This window comes from Cajanus cajan, chromosome 8 (genome assembly GCF_000230855.2).
Source record: "Cajanus cajan strain Asha chromosome 8, NIPB_CcT2T_4, whole genome shotgun sequence".
Taxonomy (NCBI): domain Eukaryota; kingdom Viridiplantae; phylum Streptophyta; class Magnoliopsida; order Fabales; family Fabaceae; genus Cajanus; species Cajanus cajan.
The window spans coordinates 21,979,680-22,004,306 of NC_138524.1; the positions used below are offsets into that span (position 1 = coordinate 21,979,680).

General features: G+C 32.0%; 4 protein-coding genes across 4 annotated transcripts; 3 read left to right on the forward strand and 1 right to left on the reverse strand.

Moving 5' to 3' along the window:
• Positions 1-1,006: 1,006 nt before the first annotated feature.
• Positions 1,007-4,329, forward strand: LOC145950316 (uncharacterized). Its single transcript, XM_083061401.1, has 2 exons — positions 1,007-3,870; positions 3,946-4,329. The coding sequence occupies exon 1, from the start codon at positions 1,007-1,009 to the stop codon at positions 3,341-3,343; it is 2,337 nt and encodes a 778-aa protein (XP_082917527.1). The 3' UTR covers positions 3,344-3,870; positions 3,946-4,329.
• Positions 4,330-4,980: 651 nt separating this feature from the next.
• Positions 4,981-6,850, forward strand: LOC145950317 (uncharacterized). The gene is made up of 5 exons (XM_083061402.1): positions 4,981-5,486; positions 5,572-5,698; positions 5,803-6,081; positions 6,158-6,262; positions 6,356-6,850. The coding sequence occupies exons 1-5, from the start codon at positions 4,990-4,992 to the stop codon at positions 6,848-6,850; spliced, it is 1,503 nt and encodes a 500-aa protein (XP_082917528.1). The 5' UTR covers positions 4,981-4,989.
• Positions 6,851-10,292: 3,442 nt separating this feature from the next.
• LOC109788742 (putative aminotransferase TAT2) lies at positions 10,293-16,645 on the forward strand. Its single transcript, XM_020347556.3, has 7 exons — positions 10,293-10,695; positions 13,004-13,343; positions 13,580-13,798; positions 14,250-14,309; positions 14,883-15,038; positions 15,141-15,234; positions 16,306-16,645. Exons 1-7 carry the CDS (start codon positions 10,430-10,432, stop codon positions 16,422-16,424), a joined length of 1,254 nt encoding a protein of 417 aa, XP_020203145.1. The 5' UTR covers positions 10,293-10,429; the 3' UTR covers positions 16,425-16,645.
• A 1,010-nt stretch (positions 16,646-17,655) lies between these two features.
• LOC145950318 (uncharacterized) lies at positions 17,656-23,109 on the reverse strand. Its single transcript, XM_083061403.1, has 7 exons — positions 23,058-23,109; positions 22,757-22,941; positions 21,962-22,043; positions 19,696-21,444; positions 19,406-19,610; positions 19,151-19,314; positions 17,656-17,825 (listed from the first exon to the last, which is right to left on the reverse strand). Exons 1-7 carry the CDS (start codon positions 23,107-23,109, stop codon positions 17,656-17,658), a joined length of 2,607 nt encoding a protein of 868 aa, XP_082917529.1.
• Positions 23,110-24,627: the final 1,518 nt, after the last annotated feature.

Here is a 24,627-nt window from a genome sequence, read left to right on the forward strand (position 1 = left end):
GCAATAAAAGGAGGTTGCAGGATTTCTCAAACAGAATACCAACTTTTGGTATGTGAAAATTTCCATTCCCAATTTGTTAATTTGATTGAGGCATCTAACCGGAAATGATCTTAAGTTCTTTTAGATCATGGTAGTATAGTGTTAAACATTATTTTTTGGTGATTTCAGCTGTTAATATAGAATAGTGTGACAAAGATAAAAATAAAACATAAAACTTAAAAAGCTGGGACGCGAAGTGAATCACGGCCGTGACTGAGAATCACGACCGTGATCTTCTCTGGAGCACATCTATGAAGGGTCAGTGGCGTTCACGGGTGTGATTGGGAATCACGGCCGTGATTTTCTCTGGTGAATCACGGCCGTGACTGAGAATCACGACCGTGATCTTCTCTGGAGCACATCTATGAAGGGTCAGTGGCGTTCACGGGTGTGATTGGGAATCACGGCCGTGATTTTCTCTGGTGAATCACGGGCGTGATTTAGAATCACGGCCGTGATTTTCCCTGTAGCTCAGCATTTCCTCTTTAATTCTTAAATCTTGATCCTGCTCAGAGAAAACACAACACATACCAAGAAAAGCATAAAATAGGAAAATGATATAAAAATTTATTAAAAACATGAAAGATATGCATGATTATGCTATGAATAGGTATTTTTGTGAATTAAAGTGCTAAAATACGAGTAAAATACACAACATCAATAGGTATTTTTCTTCCCTTTTCTTGTGGCTTTTCTTTGGTGGTCTGCCATGAACTTTTTCAATGCAAAAATACTTTTCTCTTTTTGGACCACTAGGATAGCGTTGCCCAATTGCATTGGCACATGGTTCTAAATGACTTTAAACTGGTTAAAAACCAGTTTACCCCAACAGATTTGAATATAGCGTTGGTATGCAAAGGGCATATGACAATATATTTAAATGTTATTAATATATAGAAGATGAATTCCATTCCAACACCTTTGTCTTTCCATATTCTAATATATTTATGTTATAAATATACAGAACATGAATTCTATCCCAGCAAGTCGTCAATGGATGTATGATAGAATGTATATGGGGAGAAGAGGTTTAAAGGAATCTTTTGTACACGGGGTTGAAGAGTTTATAAGAATAGCTTGTCAACAACAAAGCTATATTAATGAAGGGAAACTTAGATGTCCATGTGCTAAATGTCAGTCCACAAAGATTGATGGTGTTCATACAGTGAAGGTTCACCTTTTCAAGTATGGGTTCATGCCAAACTACTACATTTGGACTGATCATGGTGAAGAGATGGAAAATGTTGACAATAATCTCATAGGTGCTTCCAGTATTGGTATAAATGCGACCGAAACTGAAACCTCTAACTCAATGCATCATATGATGTGTGATGCTCTTAGGCAACATGGGGCATTTGACATACTAGAAAATAATAACGTGGAAGAGCCTCCGAATGAAGAAGCACAAAGATTTTACAATCTTTTATCTGAGGCAAATTGTCCATTGTATGAGGGATCATCAGAGTCTAAGTTATCAATGTGTGTAAGACTTTTAGCATGCAAGTCTAATTGGAATGTTCCCGATGAATGCGTCGATTTTATAACAAAAATGTTGTTGGATGTGACTCCTGTGAATAGATGTTTGCCCAAAAATTACTATGACGCTAAAAGATTAGTGTCAAAATTGGGACTGAGTGCTAGAAGGATAGATTGTTGCGTACAAGGCTGCATGTTGTTTTATGACAATGATTATGGGAAAAATGATGGTGCATTATTGCAGTGCAAGTTTTGTCATATGCCAAGATATCGTGATCGCAACACTGGATCAAGCACAAAAAAACTAGTTCCAGTGAAGACGATGTTTTATTTGCCAATAATTCCAAGGTTACAACGTCTGTTTGCATCAATGCAAACAGCTGGGCATATGTGTTGGCATTATCAAAATAGAAGTACCTCTGGTGTTTTACGTCATCCCTCAGATGGTGAAGCCTGGAGGCACTTTGATCGAGTGTATCCAGATTTTGCAGCCGATCCTCGCAATGTACGACTTGGTTTATGCTCAGATGGGTTTAATCCATACATTCAATCAACAACTCCACCTTATTCTTGTTGGCCGGTAATTGTAACCCCATACAATCTTCCACCTGAAATGTGCATGACAAAACCATTTATGTTTTTAACTTGTCTTATACCAGGTCCACGAAATCCAAAGGCAGCTATTGATGTGTATCTAGAACCATTGATTGACGATCTTAAAAAGTTGTGGATTGGTGTCCAAACCTATGACATTTCAAAGAAGCAAAATTTTATGATGAAGGCAACATTAATGTGGACTATTAATGACTTCCCTGCATATGGCATGTTGTCTGGTTGGGGAACTCAAGGTAAATTGGCATGTCCACATTGCATGGAGCATTCTAAAGCCTTTACATTAGAGAATGGCGGTAAAAATTGTTGGTTTGACTCACACCGAAGGTTTTTACCCACCAATCATGCATTCAGGAAGAACAGAAAAGCGTTTATAAAAGGCAAGGTTGAAACTGATGCACCACCACCTACATTGACACCCAATCAAGTTTGGCAAAGAGTTAGGGATTTACCTTTAGTAACAGAAAATCCTAGCTTGCCTAGGTTACAAGGATACGGGGAGTCACATAATTGGAGGAAAAGAAGTATATTTTGGGATCTTCCTTATTGGAAAGATAATATTTTGAGACACAATCTTGATGTGATGCACATTGAGAAGAATTTCTTTGATAACATATTGAACACTGTTATGAATGTCAGTGGTAAAACGAAAGACAATGAGAAGGCACGGATGGACCTAGCTTTGTATTGTAGTCGACCTGACTTGGAAATGAAATTGCAACTGAATGGGAAAATGTTAAAGCCAAAAGCAAATTACACTTTACCTATGGAGGAATCAAAGATACTTTGTCGCTGGATAAAAGAACTCCGTGTTCCAGATGGTTATTCATCCAACTTGGCAAGATGTGCTGATGTCGAAAAGGGAAGGATGCATGGCATGAAAAGCCATGACTGCCATGTTTTCATGGAGTGTTTACTTCCTATTGCATTCAGTTCATTGCCAGTGCATGCTTTAAATCCACTAACTGAAATAAGTCATTTCTTCAAAGACTTGTGCTCTACCACATTGAAGGTTGAGGATTTGGATAGGATGGAACTAAACATTCCAATTATTCTTTGCAAATTGGAAAGAGTATTCCCCCCTGCATTCTTTGATTCAATGGAACATCTACCTATTCACCTTGCATATGAAGCACGACTTGGTGGTCCAGTTCAATATAGGTGGATGTATCCATTTGAAAGGTACTACAATTATCATACTATTGTGTATAACTAGTATTGTTCAATGTTTATGAACCCTAACCTATTCATATAATTTTATAGATTTATGGGAGATTCTAAACAATCAGTGAAAAATAAGGCGAGGGTTGAAGGATCGATATGTGCATCTTACATACACCGCGAAACAACTCATTTTTGTTCTCATTATTTCCACAACTCCACGTTGTCATCGCAAAGTTGTAGAAATGAATTGGAAACTGAAAGTGATAGGTGTCCATCATCGTTGTCCATATTTAATCAACCAGCTCGTCATTCTGGGAAGCAAAAATCTCATTGGTTAAGCCAGCAACAATGGAAGTCAGCCCATGTTCATGTTTTGATCAATTGTACAGAAGTTAAGCCATATCTTGAGTCAGTATTTTCCAACAATTGATTTTGTAATATAGTAAATCAAACTTTCTTTTTGAACTGACCACCTCATTCATATTTTTTGATAGTTCATTCCTACAATTAGAACAAATAAGTGAATCAACAGCTCCTTCTCGCATACATGATGATTTCCCCAAGTGGTTTAAGGATCATGTACGTAGCACAAAATTTATTTTACTTTAACATTACTTATTTAAAACATAACAAATACTTTGTTGAATATTGTAGGTTTACAATGAACCTATAAGCGTCAGAAACCAACACTTGAGAGAATTATCACTTGGTCCGTTCATTGAGGTTAAAGAATGGCACACTCTATATGTGAATGGCTATAAATTTCATAACCATGAATGGAGTCAAGGTAAAAAGACAATAAATAGTGGAGTTTATGTCAAAGGGCTTACTGAAGGAGGTGATGATGACTTCTATGGGGTCATCCAACACATATATGAACTAGAGTACAATAGTTCAAGTTCTCCCAAGAAAGTCATGTTATTTTATTGTGACTGGTATGATCCATCACGAAGAGGTACAAGAGTAGATCCCAAATATAATGTTGTCAATATTCGCATGGATAGAAGATATGTGGCATATGATCCATTTATTATTGCTCATAATGTAAGGCAAGCTTATTATGTCTCATATCCAACATCACGAATAGATAAACGCGGTTGGTGTGTGCCAATTAAAACAAAGCCTAGAGATCGTATAGAATGTCATGTGGAGGACGATGTACCGTACCAAGTAGACCAAGTGTCACATGTCAATGAAGTCATAGAAGTAGAACCTATTTTAGGCTTCCAAGATTCACAAATTCTTGTTGAAGAAGAAGATGAACCATCCGAGATACAACCTGTTCATTTGGAAGAACATATTCAACAAGGGGAATTTGAAGACAATGATTTGGAGCAAAATTATGATGATGAAGAAGGAGAATTTGAAGACTATGATTCCAAAGAGGACAATGAAGAAATGGAGATGGATAATGAGAATTCTGATTCGTCTGACTAGGATTATATCTATTATAGAAATTGTGAGTAGGCAAATATCATGTTCAATTGTAACATCAATGTTTAATTAATATTTATATAAAACAAATATATATTGTTTCTCGTAGTAATCACTTGATATTTGCATTGTTTTAATTGCTACATAGTATTTAATTATAATGTTTTAAAAACCATTAGGTAACATAATCATGTTTAATTCTATGTTGTGAAATGTTTAAATATTGAATGACCACAACTTGTTAAATTATTTTTTTTGCAGATAATGGCATCAGGAGGTGCTGATAAGTTTCCCCAATGTCCTTCACTTGGTGGCAACAAAGGAAAAAAGGGGAAAAAACCAAGGTATGTTCTTAGACTACCTAAACAAACAACCCAGCCACTTGTAGGTTTAGAGCCCATAACTCCTCAAACTGAAATCCCTGCACCCATGCCTCACCAAACAGAAGTTGCTACGAGCACACCTCCCCAAACCCAAAATGCTAGAACCATACCTCCTAACACCCAAATTGCTACACCCCCATTACCCCAAACCCAAAATGTTGAACCCACATGCTCCCAAAAACAAAATCAGTTACCTTCTTCTAGAGCTTCACATTGTGAACCTAGTAGCAATGCATCACCAATGTCAGTACCCTCCAGACTTTTTGAAATTCCTACTGGAGATGAAGAGCAACTGTCCAACAATGATACATCACCATTCAACAATGAAGATCCACCAGTTGGGTCTGTTCTTCCAATGATTGAGCCTTGTAATGATGGGTAAAATTTATAATTTTTGCTTTCTAAATCCTATTTTTTCTTTCCCAGCATTGAACTGATTTAATTTTTTTTCCTCAATAATTAGGTTTTATCCAAGCAGGGTAGCATCTAAGGCAATCACATTGACTATTAAGCAACAATTTGTTGAGCCATGGATGACTTGGGGTGCAATGACGGAAGAACAAAAAGATATCTTCTTTCAGCGTTTTAAGGTACATAATTTGTTTATTATCATTCTATTCTAAAGGGATTACGTTAAATGCACTAAGTTTATAGTCATGAATAATTTAATTGCTTCATTATTCTGTTAATGCAGAAAAAAGTTTCATGGAGAGCTGAACATGAAGAGAAGATAAAAAAAATATTTCACACAAAAGCATCTCATAGGCTTTCTGAAATGTTCAAGAAAGCTCGTCAAATAAACAAGAAGCCTGATTGGATGTTTGATACAGTTTGGCAGAGTTTGATTGCCCAGTGGATGGCCCCTGAATTTAAAACAAAGAGTATCCAAGCTCAAAAAAATAGAGCATCTGAGAAAGGTGGAAGTCTGCACACAGGTGGCTCCATCACCCATCACGAGCATGCTATGCGGATGGTAATTACATTAAAATAATATATTTTATTTAATATAATTTTAGAAATATGATGATTAACTATTTATACAATTATAGTCACAAGAGTTGGGTCGCCTTCCACATGTTGATGAGTTGTTCCACCAAACTCATGTACGGAAGCTTACGGGTGATTTTGTTGACCAAAGATCTAAGCGAACATATGTGAGTTATTTTTTTCGTATTATTGCTTTATTCTTTTCAATTTTAATCATCTTTCATAAATGTCACTTCTAAACATCTTTATTTGTGAAATAGGATCAATTTGAGACTATATTTAATCAAGCTAGGTCTGAGGCTGCGTCTTGTACGGGAGGTTCTGAAACGTCTTCTATGGACCCAGTTCAGGAAGAAAGACTCCGCAATAAGAGTTGGATTGCTGCTGCTGGTGGGGTTACAGACAAAAGCAGACTTTATGGGGTTGGAAAAGTCGTTTCTCCATTGACATTGGTGGATACCTTCACAAATATATCTTCTGCTCGTGCTATTGAAGATTCAGACAAAATTATTCAATTGGAAGAGCAAGTCCGTAAGTCTAGGGAGGAGGCTCGTCAATCTAGGGAGGAGGCTCGTCAATCTAGGGAACAAAATGAACGCTTGCAACGCCAGTTTCAATCACTGTTCAATGCTGTTCTACCTCTCCTACCTTCTGATACACAGCATATTTTGCAACAACAAGTGGATAACCAATTTCATGACAACCATGATGACCAACAACCACCACCTACTGGACACTATGGAGATGACTATTAGTTAGATGTTTTTTTTAGATTATGGATCCACAACTATTTAAATATTTTATTATGTATAATTTTATGCAAAAATAGTCTTATTTTACACTATGACATGGAAACTAATTATGCATAATTGCTATGGGTATTTTAGATTTTAAAGATGTTTGATTTCATATTGTGGTTATAAGATATTTAAAGAAACCTGATAAGTGATTTTATTAATATTTCTGACCAGGTAAAACTATTTATAAAGATTGGTGTGGAAAGGTAAACAAAATAATTCATGCAATGTTGAAATCAGTTACCTACGGAAATTTCCGTAGGTAAGTTACCTACGGAAATTTCCGTAGGTAACTTACCTACGAAAATTTTCGTAGGTAACTTATCTACGGAAATTTCCGTAGGTAATTTATCTACGAAAATTTCCGTAGATAAGTTACCTACAGAAATTTCCGTAGGTAACTTATCTACGGAAATTTCCGTAGATAAGTTACCTACGGAAATTTCCGTAGGTAACTTATCTACGGAAATTTCCATAGATAATTGCATCCGTAGATATATTCCGTAGATAAACGCATCCGTAGATAAATTCTGTATCCGTAGATAAAATCCGTAGATAACGTTATCTACGGAAAAATTTCCGTAGATAATGTTATCTACGACCTTATTATCTACGGATTTTTTTCCGTAGATAATCCGTAGATAATTATCAGTTATCTACGGATTTTCATCATTATCTACGGATTTTTTCCGTAGATAATGCTGATTTTTCTTGTAGTGTCAACGGTTCGATCGTTAAAATTTGATATAAAACATGAGTTATTAAACGAAATAAATTTAGGTAAACTTATTACTCGAATAAACAGATCCCTCTCTCTCTATACATATATATAAACACAAAGTAAATATTTTAATAATGTGCCTTTTCTAAATACATTAAAAAATATGATAGATTATTAAGTCTTTTGTCTTAATAGTTGAATAGAAAGTCAATTTGAAGTTTCTAGAATCCATTTTCACGGTATTAATAAAACAAGTCTCACAAAACCATCTAAGTCAATATTGTTTATATAATATGTAATAAACATGATCATAAAATGGTGTGAAGAGTTATTTTAAAAAAATAAAATTTGAGAGAATTTAAAATCTTTCAATTTTTTTTTAAGGTGTAAAACCAAATAAAAACAAAGGCATATTTAAAAAAATTAAAAACATATTTTTAACCTAAAAAGTAAGCAATTCATCCACTATCAATCATAGTGTTTTAAAAATCGGAACAGACTGGCTGATCAGACCGATTGAACCGAGAACTGGTGATCCAGCCGGTCCGAATCTTAAGTTGGATCGGTTATGCATTCGACTGTTTCAAATCGAATTGAACCGGTCAATTTTTCGATTCAACCAGTGAACTGGTTGGTCAAACCGGTTCAACCATAATTTTTTTAAGGGACCACAAACCACAAAAATAATAATGAGAATTGAATCTTTTAATGGAAGAGCAAATAGTCTTATTAAACATAAGAATGACTACTTGTTCTAATGTATTTGTTTGTAATACATGCGACTTAAATAATTTTTATAGTATATTATTAATTTTAAATTATATATTTAATAATATAATATCTATGTAGATATTACATATATTATTTTGTGATATCAATTGCAAACATATTATATATATACATATTATTTATATTTTTAATTTGTATTAATATACAGTTTAACATGTAATTTTTTTTGTATTTATTTAAACAAAATAAAAATAAAGATAATTTTAAATAAGATGAAAATTGAAATTTAAAATAGGATATGAATTTATTGAAATTTATACAGTTTAACATGTAATTCAACCTTTGACTCACTGACTTAGTACCCTAACCAGTTTGATGACCAGTCCAGTTTTTAAAACTATGATCGATCAACCTCAAAGAAAAAAAATAAAGATCCAAACTATTTTGTATTAACTCCCATCAACGAGACTCTTCAACAAATCTCCAAAGAAATAAATTTGCATTGTTTTTATACACTTCTAAAAACACTAATGAAATGATATTTTGATTTCTCAACCCTAAAGTTCTTTTCAATTATTGAGTGTAGGGATGACAAATAATATTTAATGTTTTGACAAGAAATACTCGTTTGATCGGATATAAATACAGATAATATCTAATTCATTAAATTAGGTATTGGGACAGAGATAGGTATATATATACTCATTTCATATCCATACTTCCTTAAAGTTTATAAATATTTAATTTTTTTTAGAGTTTTCTTAAAATTTATGTAACTTTTACTCTATTTTTAATTTATTTCAAACAAAGTTTAATTGGTGTAATTTTATAATAATTATTTTATGATAAAATTCTTTTTTTTTTTTTATATATATGTTTTTGTAAAAATATAATATTTAAATAATTTTTAGATAGGTACAAAGCATATATATATATATATATATATATATATAGTATATTTGATACCCAATGGATATGAAAATGAGGCACAAATTTCATATCCATCAGATATGAAAATGAAGGATGAGAATAGGATATCAGAATGAGGATAGGAACTAGAGATGAGAATAGGTTAGACTATGCTAAACTTTAAATATATAGGTTGAACTTGTTCAAAAAAATTAAAGTTTAAGTTTGATTTATTATTTATTATAGACTTTTTTATAGGTCTGGTCTAACCTTTTTAAAGCCTAGTCTGACCTATTAGCTTATTTAAAAGTTTATTTAAATTATTAAATAATTTAATCAATATTATTAAAAATTAATTTTTAAAAGAAATATAGGGGAAAAATTGAATCATTCTTTGTTGAAGGAACAATTGATACGTAGTTATGTATGTTGATACATCTATGCACAGATCATAAATTTATAAACCTATAATAAAAAAATATATAAAAATATTTTAAATTTTAATAATTTATTATTTATTTATATTTTTAATTATATATATATATATCTTAATTTTTTATTATATTATATAAATAAATAGATAGACCTATTAAGTCTTACATACCTTTCTATAAGCTTAAGTTTAATCTTCTTTATATAAATAACATTTTTTAAAAATCTAAATCTAATCTTTTTATTAAATAAATTAAAACATATCCAACTTTAAAAAGATCAAATTATAAGTTGATATCTAACACCTAACCTATTTCCACATATAAGAGGGACAAGTATAGAAAAATACCCACCTTACCCGTTGGCATCCCTGATTAAATGGGAATAGCAATGGTGTTTGGTAACTTTCAATAAACTTAATTGGTCCACACTTATTTATTAAATAAATTTATATAATGTCAGGCTCACATGGTGGCCATGATGATTATCTTCCTTCCACATATTTCTTTATAGACAAAACAATTAAGGTTAATTTTGTCACGTAATAATAATGTTTGTACAAATGAGACTCACGCAACTATAGAAACCCGCCAAAGTTTTTGTTTGCATGCACAGGAAAAGAACCTAACGTGTGGCCTTGGGGAAACCAAACTCTGAATTGTGAATCCCATCACTGTCTAAGCCACCAAGGTCTTTATAAATCAAAGGGTGCTTAAAGAGAGGAAGAGAGAAAAAGAGAGAGAATCATGGAAAGTGGTGTTGTGGCTGTAAATAATCATAACTATGAATCCAAAGCAACATCCACCATCACCATTAAGGGCATTCTTAGCCTTCTAATGGAAAACATTGATGAGAATGGAAGAAAGAGAGTTATTTCTCTTGGTATGGGTGACCCAACTCTCACAACATTGTTCCACACTCCTAATGTTGTTGAAGATGCTGTTGCTCACACTCTTCAGTCTCACAAGTTTCATGGCTATGCCCCCACTCCTGGTCTTCTCCAAGCTAGAATGTAATGCTTCTCTCTTCAACTCTCATAAATTTCAAACTCTTTTTTATAGCTTGTTTTTTGTGTTTTATCTAAAATTAGACTCGATAACAAGAAATTTATAACAAATCTAAAATATTTAACCAATTGAGTCGGACCCATTTGGTTTCTTTGACTTGTTTTTGTTGTTGATTCAAGACAATTCTTAATTTGCAACTATGTTAGTCTTTGAAAAAATTTAGTCACCCAATTAAGGTCTATTTGGAAATTCAATTTTTTTAGCACTGCTTAGTTTTTAGAGAATCTTAAATTTGGCTGTCCAACATTTTTGTGCAGCTTTAAAAACTTTTGGTCGCCCAATTAATGTCTCTTTAGAATTTCGAAACTTTTTAAAACCTTAATTCGACGTGAAAAGTCACGTCTCAGCAAAGCAACAAGTTCTTGTTTTGGCGTGTATTTTTTAAGAGAAATTATATGGTACTTACATTATTTGTGGGGTATGGATACAGTTGTAAATATAATTTTATTTTATATTTTATATTTTAATAATTTATTTAAATAATATTTATGATATTTTATTTTTTTAATTTTTAAATTATTTAGTTATTTTATTTTTATTTTATATATTCTAATTTTATTTGTAATAATATTATTGTATATTTAAATAGTTTAATTTTAATAGTTTTTTAAGTATATTTTTATCTTTTCACTTAAAATATTTGAATTTATATATTTTAATTTGAATTATTTTTCAAGTATATTTTTGTCTCTTTGTCTTAAATTTTTGAATTTCTATATTGTAATTTTAATAATTTTTTATTTCTACTATTTATTAATTCTTTTCTTTTTTAATGTTTTATAACATTATTAAAATTTTATAATTTAAATTTCTATAATTTTATCTTATTTTTTATTTTATAAATATAATTTGGATTATTCATCTTATAATTAAATTAATTTTTTTTAGATCTTTTTATGAGTTCACACAAAAGAATGTATTGAAACCCTTCCATCTTTGAGAATACAGTAGCAACTCCCATTTTTTAATTTCGTACATCATAAATTGCGATTTAAAATTATTTTTCGAACATTTGTTAAAAGTATGATTGGATGAAAAATTTAAATAAACATTTTTTTAAAAGAATTTTAAATGTTTTATATTTTTTATAAAGATATAAAATATTACAAAGATGGACATAATGAAAATTGAACGTCCTTATGCTTCTAACTATCTCAATCCTTCTCTACCCAATCATTAAATTAATCCTAATGGTCTAGATGAAGTGTTTTGTTTAAATAGAGAATTCACAAAGAATTTAAAATTTAAATATTTGTGAAATTCTTTAAAATAATAAAAATTTCAAAATTTTTCCTAAAAAGTAAGAGTTTGAAATTTTTTTTTTATCTCATTTATATAACATTTTTATCTTTCTCGCATCTTAGTTGTTGAATGTTTAAAAATATTTTTTTTAATTATTATATATTATCTAATATTAATTTTTAAAATTATTAAATATTTAAAAATTAGTTAATATTTATTTTTATAAAATTTAATCTAAAAATCTTAATATATATATATATAACGCATAGGAAAAATCAAATTATCATGTACAAATAAAAAATTTAAAATTTAGAAAATTTGAATTGACTTATTTAAACAAAATATTAGAAAAATAATAAAAAAATTAAAATAATTCAAATTTCAAATTTCATGAATTTTGAAAATTCCTCCTCCAAATAAAGCGTAAAAAATTTTGGTCTCTTTCGAATTTCAATTTCTTAGCTCTGTTTTTATTCTTGTTCTATTTTGAGAGAATTATATTTTTGGTGATTCAAAAGTTACGTGCATCACTGACTTAGCTTTGTCGTCATTGATGACGATTTTTGTAAGCCAATGGCTCACTATTTTCATGTTTGCCTCAAATTCTGTTCAGTGTGAAATTGAATGGCATTTGTTCTTCATTTCGCATGAATGTTTTTGGATTTTGCATTTGGTTCAGAAATTCTATCGTAATTTTTTATAAACATGGTGTTTTTGGTTGTCACTGAACATTAAACAGTTCAATATGCTTTCCTTCACTGAAGGGTTGGTGCAAATTTTTTGCTTCAATGCATATATTTTCTATTGTCCAATTCCTAAGCAATTTTGTTAGCGACATAGAAACAAAAACATCTGAGAAAGGGAATCTGAATCTGGTATCTCAGAGTAACTGTTGGACTATTGGTTGCTTGACTGGTTTGTTTGTACTCCACTTGAAATAAATTTCTTGGTTTTGTTTCATCTTATTCCAACATTGAATGCCATGTAAAGTAACTATCATGTTGGTGACAGTGCAATTGCGGAATATCTGTCTCGGGACCTTCCTTACCAACTATCAAGTGATGATGTTTTCATCACTTGTGGATGCACACAAGCCATTGATGTTTCTGTGGCGATGCTTGCTCGCCCCGGTGCAAACATTTTGCTTCCAAGACCAGGCTTCCCAATATATGAACTTTGTGCTGCATTTAGAGGGGTTGAAGTGAGGCATTATGATCTTCTTCCACAGAAAGGTTGGGAGGTTGACCTTGATGCAGTTGAAGCTCTTGCTGATCACAACACGGTTGCGTTGGTGATTATAAATCCTGGGAATCCTTGTGGGAATGTGTACAGTTATCATCATTTGGAAAAGGTTTGTTCTTAGTTTCCTATGATATAGCTATATTCTACTGATTTTGAAGAACTTTTGAGAATTTCTTTACTGAAAAGTTTGAAAATAAATAGTTTTTCTCAACAAAGAAGTTCTTTAGAACTTGTATCTAAATTCTAAACAGACTTTAAGTAACTTTTGAATTTTGAGACACTATATGTTTGTAAAAGTTGACAATATTAACAGGAGTTACTGAATTTTTTGTATGTTGGACTTAGATTGCTGAAACTGCAAAAAGGGTAGGAACAATTGTGATTGCTGATGAAGTTTATGGCCACCTTGCATTTGGAGGCAAGCCTTTTGTGCCAATGGGAGTTTTTGGCTCTGTTGTTCCTGTTCTCACTCTTGGCTCTCTCTCTAAGAGATGGATAGTTCCTGGCTGGAGACTTGGTTGGTTTGTCACAAATGATCCATCTGGCACTTTTAGAAATCCAAAGGTTAATTCTTGTTCCCCTCACTCTTTGTTTAATCCACTTTTTTATATTTTTCATCTTGTGTCTTAGATCATTGATCCCATATGGTACTTGAATAATGACACTGCAATTAGAAGTTCATTAGTTAATAGGAGAATATGCTTGACTGATCTTATCATTGATCAGTGATTTATGTTCTTAGACATGTGAATGAACCTTTCTTCATTTATGTTTGTTGATGTTTATACTCTGTAATGCTTTATTTTATTTGTGTTGAACTACCTTATGTCCTTTTTGATTGCTTCACTCTTTTGTATTTTTCTATATTGAAGTTCCAACAGTTAACTGGTACTTCAAAATATAAACATCTCATGAAAGAACTCTTTTGCTGCTACTTCTAAATTCTAAAAGTTCTTCATGGTATTCAATAATTTCAATCACCTTATATGATTTTAGACACATGTTTCTTTTGCAGGTAGTTGAACGCATTAAAAAGTATTTTGATCTTTTGGGAGGTCCAGCCACCTTCATCCAGGTTTCTATTTTTCTATTGCATGCTTATTTTCAAGTACAGAAATGGATGCATGCCATCTTTGGCTAACACTAACAGTGATGTTTTAATTGAAGCAACTCAATTTTATTTAAACTTAAAAGGAAAAATCAAAAATATGAAACAACGAAAGAAAAAAATAAGTTTTAACTCAAATTTCATGATAAATAGAAATAAAAAAAGAAATGTCACATTTTAAAGAATACTATAGTAAATTAGTCTGTTTGGATATAAGTTAAAAGCGTTTTAAAAATTGTCTTACTGAAAATAAATAATATTTTTCAATAGAAAAACTTTAAAAAATACTTCTAAATTTGTGTTCAAACATACTCTAGACCAGAAACATTCTTGCGAAGACATGTTTTAAATGACAAAACATGAGACTAGTATTCATATGTTGCTCCTAGCTCTGTTATTAAATCCAAGTTATTTGATTTGGTTCTGATATATGTTACAATTTCATCCAAAATTGTTGGTTAGGAAGAATTTTATTTCATGACATGAATTTATTTATTACTTATTTCTTTTATCTAATTGATAGCATTTGCGGTTTGACAGGCAGCTGTACCTCAAATAATTGCACTTACTGAAGAAGTTTTCTTCAAGAAAACCATTGATAATTTGAGGCTTACTGCAGATATATGTTGTAAAGAGATAAAAGATATTCCATGCATTTTTTGCCCTTATAAACCAGAAGGGTCCATGGCTATGATGGTGAGATATACCACAATGTGGTTTATTGTGAAAAAAACAAATGTCTTAATAAATAAACTAGTTTTTTTTATTTATTATTATTTATTCTCCTATGAAATGCAGGTGAAACTAAACCTCTCACTTCTAGAAGATATCAGCGATGACATTGACTTCTGTTTCAAACTTGCAAAGGAAGAATCTGTTATCATTCTACCAGGTACTGTGCAAATCTTGCTTTGCCTCGCACATCTTCTGTTTGGAGAATCATGTCATTTATAAAGAAAAATAAAAGCATTTATTAGTTTTAGCTACTTGATATCCTCAATTATGTTTCTTTTGCTATAATCACCATAATATGAGTCACATTTTTTATGGGAGCAACTTCGATGATAGTCTCATCATAAGCTCACATCTCATCATAATTTATGGGAACTTAACATTTCCAGCTTGCATTTTAGTGAGTGACTTTTAGAGACTTGTGTAACCAAATTTACTATTATGACTTGGGGTTGAAGATTCCTAAGCATCCAACAGAATCCTTGTTGATATTTAGTTATAAATAAAACCATTAAATGATTTTATCCTTCGTCTTTATGTAGAATTTTCATGTATATCTTTTTGAAAGAGGTAGAGTTTCATTACACTTTTTATTATCCATGTTTTATAATTTTGTCACTCAACTAATAAAATTTTACAAATTTAACTAATTAAATTATTGACATGGAATATAAATAATGAAGTGATACAATGATCATGTTGACAATTAACATGACACAACAACTATTAATGTGTCATGTTAATTGTGAACGTGTCACATAAGTGATTAATTAACAATGTCAAAAAATAAATTAATGGATGATAAAATATATAAAATTTTAAAAGTTGAATGACAAAATAGATATCAAAATTTCTCAAATTGTGAAACATGTGTTTAAAAAGTACAATTAAGCCAAATAATTTCAACTCCATCCTGTAGAAACAAATAATAGTGAACATTGCAAAGATAAAAAACCAAAAAAAATAAGCTTATTAGTCCAGAAAACAAAATGTAGAATATTCACATGAAACTAAAACATATTTAAGTTATATTGATAATTCAAAGCTTGTTGATTCTGATAAATGAAAATAAGTTGTATGTTTAAAATAATTAAAGCATGCTAGATCAAAATAAAGTAACTTGACAAATCATAAATCATTATTGAATCTGCTATCTACATCTTTGACTTCAGCATGGCTCACAAACTAGATAGTGAATTTTGTAACAAAGAAAAGTACCAATTCCTTGCAGGAACTGCAGTAGGACTAAAAGATTGGCTTCGTATTACTTTCGCTGCTGATCCATCTGCTCTTGGAGAGGGTATGAGAAGAATAAAATCTTTCTATCAAAGGCATGCCAGAAAATTGTAAAAGCAATAGTGAATCCACAAATAAACATTATCATAAAAGTGTGTTCTCCTTTTGCTACTACACTACACAAGAATTAGAGATTGTATTTCAATATCGCATTATATAGTCTGGTTAGAAATGAACCATTTAAGTGCAAGTATCCACATAATCAAGAGGTATTCCTCTTCCTATTTTATGGACCTTTGGTAATATAATAAATATGGGTCTTAATATATTGTTAATATCCATGTCATCGGTACGATATCTATTGGCTTGAACTATAAATAATCTATCAGAGAATTTGGATATAAATAATCTCTATCAGAGAATATGAAAATGATTATCCCAATACCTTATTTATAGGAAGTGATTCAAGTACCAATCAAATTATGACTTGTTGCTTTAAATTATATATAAACATTTATAACATAAAAATTGATATATGATTTAATTAAAAATGAAATGTTTTATTACATTAAGCAAATAATATGAGCTTAAGAAGTCCAAAACAGATGTACTATATTTTTCATTTAATTTATTTTTATAATACCATTTATTGTAAAATGTTATATAAATAAATTTGATGATCAAAACTGGTGCAACACACCAAATTAAAAGATCAAAATAAGACAATTTTTTAAGGATTAGAATCGAAGTGTTTCCAATTTTCCATTCATCTTCCATGTTTCTTTTTTCCCTTTAATTTTATTTTTTTATTTATTTATTTTTGTTTATGACATTGCTATGCACCTTGTTGAAGGATTGTTGGGGACTGATTTTGTTTGCCTTTCGTGCTTATCGGAAAACTTTTTATAAATTTTGAATGCCTAAGCAGAAAATAAAAAATTTAAAAATTAAAAAAAAAAGTTGAAAAAATTTGCTTAAAAAACACTCAGGCCCAATATTGACTAACCTGAATGAACCCAATTGTGCAAATCCCAAATCCAACTACGCCGGAGCTGCTTACTTACGGTTGGAAATGGGGCTTTTTGACCTCACTAAATTAAAAAAAAATTAAAAATACACGAAATAAATTAAAAAAAAAGTATTTATTGAAATAGATGATTTTGAACACCTAAGCATATACGTGGCACTAAAAACGCATGGGGTGGACGTTTTTTAGAAAAAGCTTCCCCCCAAGCGCCTTCTATTGCTGATGTGGCAGGTAGCACAGCTAGAAAAGAAAGAGCAGGGGTAGGCGTTTTGCACAAAGAGCCTTCCCCCCAGGCGCCTTCTATACACGTGGCGCGTTTCAACTGAAAGAGCATGGGGGAGGCGCCATGTGTTCTTCATTTGACACGTGGCAGAGCTCCTCCCATTTTGTGTTTAAGTGTTCTCCGAGAGTAAAGGGGTAGATACGTTTTTGTTTGAGAAAACGCTTGTACTCCCGGCGCTCTGAGAAAACGGTTCTACCATTTGGTTCTGAAAAATTTTATTGGCCCACAAATTTTTTTTTGCACGTTGTTATCAGGTATGATTTTTACTTTATTTATTTTAAATTTAGAAATAAATATTAAAATACAAAATGTTTAGGGCTGATTTGTTAATGGTTTCTGGGTGTGGAACGGCCCATTCTGAAAACAAAATGGGCCGTTCTGATTGAACAAATTGGTTGTTATTTTGGATCTGGAACGGGCCGTTCTGAAAGTAGAACGGACCATTCTGAAAGTAGAACGGGCCGTTGTGGGGCAGTTGTGGTTGTTTGATTTAGTGAAAAATGGAAGGGATCAGAACGGCTTGTTTTGCTTTCGAAACGGCTCGTTCCAGAACCCAATATTAGACACGTTTTGTGCAATGAGAACGGCCCGTTCTGGTTTCAGAACGGGCCGTTCTGATTGTAGTCATGAAGGATTTCAATTGAAAATTTTGAATTATTATGAGGGATTAAATTAGGTATTTAGGCATTTATAAAATTTATAATTAATTAGTTGTTTGATTTTAATATTTAATTTGTTTGTTTGTTTAATTATATCAGGATGTCTACATAGATGATTCATGCAGGACCTATCGACGATTCATTATTAAGGCTTCAACCATTCCATATATCTGAGCATATATGGAATGGAGCCAGTGTTTTAAAAACCGAACCGGTCATTGAACCGGTGAGAGTACTGGGTCAATGGTTCACTGGTTAGACCGGTAGGTCACCTATTAAACCGCATGACCCGATTTCTATTAAAAAAATTAAAAAAATATTTGTTATACATATTTCATACTTATAAATTTCAAAAAAAAAATCACATCATACCTTAAAATAAACTCCACAAAAATTACAAACACATTTTAACATAATTTTATAATGTCATTCATGAGTTTTAAGCAAATAAAACAAGTTCTAAATATGAGTTTCAAACAAGTAAAAAACACACATAAGTTCCAAGCTAACTTGTAAGTTCAAACATATAACAAGTCACATAACAAAGCTACAAATAACATTTAAACATAATTGAACTACAAGATTTAAACAAATCTATATAAACTATTTATGTCCAAGGAGTAAAAGTTGTGGCCACCACTCTTTCATCAAAAATCTCAAATCCTTCTCCAATAACTTCTTCAATATTGCTTTCATTTAAATTCATGTTTTCCATAGTATCATCTTGTGCTTGTACATCATCATCATCATCATCATCCTCATCCAAATTTAATTGATCTATGACAATAATTTAGAAATAAGTTAGTAATTACAAATTCAAATTTAGTGATAACAAATACAAAATAATGAAATAACAATATAAAAAAAATACCAATGTCACTTGAAATTGGTTGGATGGTCATATTTGCAAGGTCATTACATAGTGCATCCACTTCCTCATTGGTTAAAAATGGTGGGGAATCCTCCATTACCCAATTAGAATGGTCATCAAGCGTTTCAAGATTAATAGGATCATAACTTTGATGTCTTTTTTTCCTAAGCACATGTAAATATGTAATGTATTTAAATCTAAGCACATGTATTTAGAAATAAAATGACACAAAAAAAGAAAGAAACATAATAATACCTATGTTGTAACCTCAAGTTGTAACGAACAAAAACTAGATCATTAAGCTTTTGATGCTCCAACCTATTTCTTTTCTTTGAATGAATATGCTCAAATACACTCCAATTGCGCTCACAACCCGAAGCACTACAAGTTTGACTTAAAACACGAATAGCTAACTTTTGTAGATTTGGTGCACCACACCCATAAGATTCCCACCATTGATCTAGAATATTGCATGAAATAAATCAGTATATGTATTAAACTTAAATAAACATTAAGGATCACAAAGTCACAAGTTATGAAGTTACCTGGCATAACTGTATTTCTTTCATACAAAGCAGATTGCCTTCCAAAATCCAACTCAGCATCTTTGTATATTCTCATCTCAGTAGTCAATTTGTTTCGTAGTTCAGGATCTCCATGAGAATACTTTTCAATCACATCTAAAAGTCCAGATTTTGTGGAAAAATGTTGTTCAAATTCTTCATCATTAAATCTACAAGCTGGATTCAACCAATAACCAGCAGCATGAAGATTTCTACGAAGCTGTGAATCCCATCGGTTATCTATGATCTTCAAGTAAGGTTCCACTTTCATCTTATTTCTTCTAAACCTTCTCAATATCTCTTCTCTAGCTTTATGTATAGCTTGGTAAAGAAAACCCATGGCAGGTTTATCTTCACTATCAACAATACGCAACACACGTACAAGTGGTTCTGTGAGTTTTACTATATCAGCACATTTAGTCCAAAACCCAGAGTCTAAGACTTGTTCCACAAATTTCTTTGCTTTTGCTTCTTTGGCATAAGCTGAGCTTGTCCATTCCTTAGATGTTACCATGGCTCTTAGTGCATTTTTTTGAGCCAAAATACTTTGCAAAGCAATAAAATTAGTTGCAAACCGAGTTGGAGCAGGACGAAGTATTTCTTTTCCACCTGTGTGCTTTCTCATCAAATACAATGCATAACAATGATTGTACACATATTTAGTAATATTTGAGGCATGTGACACAGCTATACTTACTTCCTCTAACTTTCTCATGTCTTGCAACATCAAATTAATGCAATGTGCTGCACAAGGAGACCAAAATAATTTAGGAAACTCTGCTTCCAATAACCTACCAGCGGCAACATAATTGGCAGCATTGTCTGTCACCATGTGAACAATGTTTTCTGGCCCAACATATAACACCACCTCTCTGAAAAGCTTATACAACATATCAGCAGTTTTAGAAGCATGAGAAGCATCAACAAATTTAAGAAAAATAGTTCCTTTAGGACAATAAACTAAAAAGTTGATCAAAGTTCGCCTACACCGATCAGTCCACCCATCCGCCATAAGAGTACAACCTGTTTTCTTCCAAATTAAACGATAATCTTCTACAAGCTTCTTTACATCATCAACCCACCTATTTAACAAATGACCACGAATAGTATGCATACTTGGAACCTTGTACCCTGGACTCATACTACATAAAGCATCAACCATAGGCTGAAAATATGCTGAATTAGCTGCATTGAATGGAACTGATGCATCAATGAACCATTTGGCAATAACAAGGTCACATTTTTCTATCACTTCTTTGCTTTGCAACACACTTTTTAAGGTAGGTTGAGCTCCAGGAGTTGTTCTAGGCATAAAAAAGTTACCAATGCGGTTCTTGCCTTTTAAAAATGTTGATGTTGATTGTTCCACTTCTGGCACTTCACCTTCTTCAATAGGTGGGAAAGAGTAACTATCATTATTTTCTTCTTGAATTTTTCTTTTCTTGCTCTTGCATTCATCAATGTTTTGTTTCATTTGAAAACGAATATCTGCGGGAACCTTCTTACATTGTTCAACTTGACCTTTCTCACCAGCCAAGTGACTCTTAAACCTATTAATTCCACCTCCCCGAATAACTTTATCACAGTATATGCATAATATAATAGATTTTTCATTTTCATTAAGCAATTTACAATGCCCCCAAGCTATATCAGTTTTCCCTCTAATATTCTTTTGGAAAGAGTTTTGAGTACAACCCTCTTGTGATGATGGCGATTCACCAGTTGTCATGCCTAATATCAAAATATCATTCAATAACAACAAACGAAAAAATTATTCTAAATTAAATCAACCAAAATCAATATAATAATGATCAAATTAAAGAGTAGCTAACAATAATATAATGTTTAAAACAACCAAATTATAAATTCAAATAAGAGCTAACATAATGTCAAAGTGTAATCAAATTAATCAACATTTAAGTTTTTGAATATTTTTGTTGGATGGTTTGAATTTAATACTATATTAATAATATAAAAGAAAGTCGTGCCTGCCAGTGTGAATGTGTTCACATTTTTTAGGAAATTGACATGCAAAAGTGGGAAAATGAATCAAGTGTAATCTTATCGCGTAAAAATTTAACACCAAGATATAGACAGAGTAGGGTCCTCTGCAGAAAATCTTCTATTTATTTCTTTTAATTCTTTTTTTTATAATTATCTTAATATTTTAAAAAATGCTACCAACATCTTAAAGAATCAAAAAATCACACATTTTCTTGTGATTTTATAATTTAATGAACCTTATAACTTGAAGCAACGACGCGGTGGTGCGACGAGGCGGTGGTGGTGGTGCAGCGGTGCGGTGGCGCGACTTTGCTTTCCAAGTGTTCCTGTTGAAGCCATTATTACAGATTAAAGAGCAGAGTGCAGAAACAATGAATTTTAAAATTGAAGCTTGTAATTGCCGAATGCCATTACCCAAGAAGAATTGAGACGCTCTTCCCAAGCTGTGCAGCGAAGCGACGGAGCGACGGTGCAAAAGGGTTGGGTTCGTGAAACTCTGAAAATTTTTTTAGGGTTTCTAAAAGAGGAACCGCGCAGCGTGCAGCAAATGGGCAGAGATATTTCAAAATTGAAGGTTTTATTTTTTATATTAGAAAAACGACGCCGTTTCATTATTTTTTTTACAAAAAAAGTGATGAACCGATTTGGCTCAAGACCCGTGAGTCGTTGGTTCAACCGGGTTTTTAGCCGGGTCACACCGAGTCAAACTGAGTCAACTGCATATCCGGTCTGATCATTGGTTCGACTCGGTCCAACCACCGATTTTCGGTTCGACCGGTTCGACCGGCCGGTCCGAACCGAGTTTTAAAACACTGAATGGAGCTGAAGATAGGGTTTTGAAGGTTAGGAAAGCAACACAATCAGAGTTGCGTGGTGTTGAGATTCCAGTTGCTATTCAGGATCTTCTACAGAGGGCTGGTTTTATGGGGATGGCGCAGATTATTAGTTACTTTCCTGTGTACAATCATTTAATTTCTGCGTTAGTTGAGTGATGGAGACTAGAGACCCACATGTTTCACATGCCCTTCGGCGAGTGTACTATCACGTTGGAGGATGTTGCAATGTTACTTGGGTTGAAGATCTTCGGGGCACCCATTACTGGATACGCAACTATGGGTTGGGGAGCTCTTGTGCAGCGCCTTCTTGGCATGACACCCCCTGAGTCAATGCTTGTTGGCGGTCGATTGAGGATGAGCTGGATTGACCGACACTTTTCTAATGTTTCTGAGCATATAAATAGCTAGGAACAGTTGGAACGTTATACTAGAGCATTCATTTTACGCATAATCGGGGGATATTTATTAACTGATCACTCTAGCTCGTTTGTATCCCTCAGATACCTGAGTTTCCTAGAAGACATGGATGTTTGTGGTCAAATGAGTTGGGGGTCATGCGTCCTGGCGAATATGTACAGGGAGTTGTGCATGGCCACGAATTATGATCACAAGGAAATTGGTGGTTCAGGTATTTTACTGCAATTATGGGCATGGTATCGGTTTCCATTTCTTGCACCACCTCATCCACCTTTATCTACATTTCATGTTCCTCTAGAGGCAAGGTTAGTAACTATATTACTTGTGATCGATTTAAGAATAAATATATTTAGAATTAATTTGTATATTGAAGAATTAATGGTTTTTTTGTTTTTATAACAGGTGGAATTATGCCTTGCATAAACCTAGAGAGGAAACAAAAGATAAAATTGTGAAGTATAGAGAGTATTTTGACCATTTAAAAAGAGAGGATGTAAGTTTTAATTTATAATATTATATTGAAGATTTATATTAAAAAATTGTGATTATAAATGATAATTGATAAGTACTTAATTGTTTTGTTGTTTTGCAGTTTGTATGGCAACCATACATGAACTTAACAAAGTAAACACTGACTATTTACAAAATAAACAACGATACAAACAACACAGTCCTTTGCAAAAGTAAACATCATAACTTAACAAAGTAAACATTGATTGTTAACGTATACGGTAACCTACATGAAGTTTAGTTGTCTTTCAAATGAATTGACCATGTTCCACATCTGCAATTGTTGAGGCTCCAGATCTTCAAAAGTAACAAACAAATTCAGTAGTAATTCATTCGGGTCTTCTGCAAATTTTTGAAACATGAATGCCACATCTTCATCACAGGTTAAAGGATATGGAGTATATTGCTTTCCTCCATCTTCGTATTTAACTGGACAACGATAATGAAGTTGACTTATGCGTTTGCTATCCCCTTTGATCAACCTCCTATGTACCTCATTCAACAAATCAACAAGTATCATGTCTTCGTTAAGTTTGATAACTCTTCCACTAGATGGCATTTGTATGGCATAATCAAGACCGTACTGAGTTTCAAATATGTGAACATTTTGAAACACAAGAACAAACACTGTTGCTAAACCCATTCTTCGAAATCACTACTACAATATTTCTATCTTAAGTTGAAGAGAAACTGTCTGAACATAAAACACTCACACACACACACTTATATTTATAGGCAGATGGAGCCTAACTAAAATAATAAAATAATAAGAAGTGCATAATTTAACAAATTTTTTTTCATTACAGAATTAAAAAACAACAACAACAAATACATATTAATAACTGAAGTGCATAATTTTACCAATATTTAATAATAATATTCTCCAAATTTAAATATTACAATCCACAATAAAAATTACATTACAACCATCCGAATTAGCAATAAACCTAAAACTAAATTATAAATATTTTTTCTCATTAAATCAAATATCCTTCAGAATAACCTACAAAAAATGTAACATACATTTGTTAAACAATATTAGTTACAAAATAAATTATATTTAACTAATATTACTCACCTGTTTTACATTATTTTTAGTTATATTAAGCAAGTAAGGACCACGGAAACGCTTGGGGGCAAACACGAC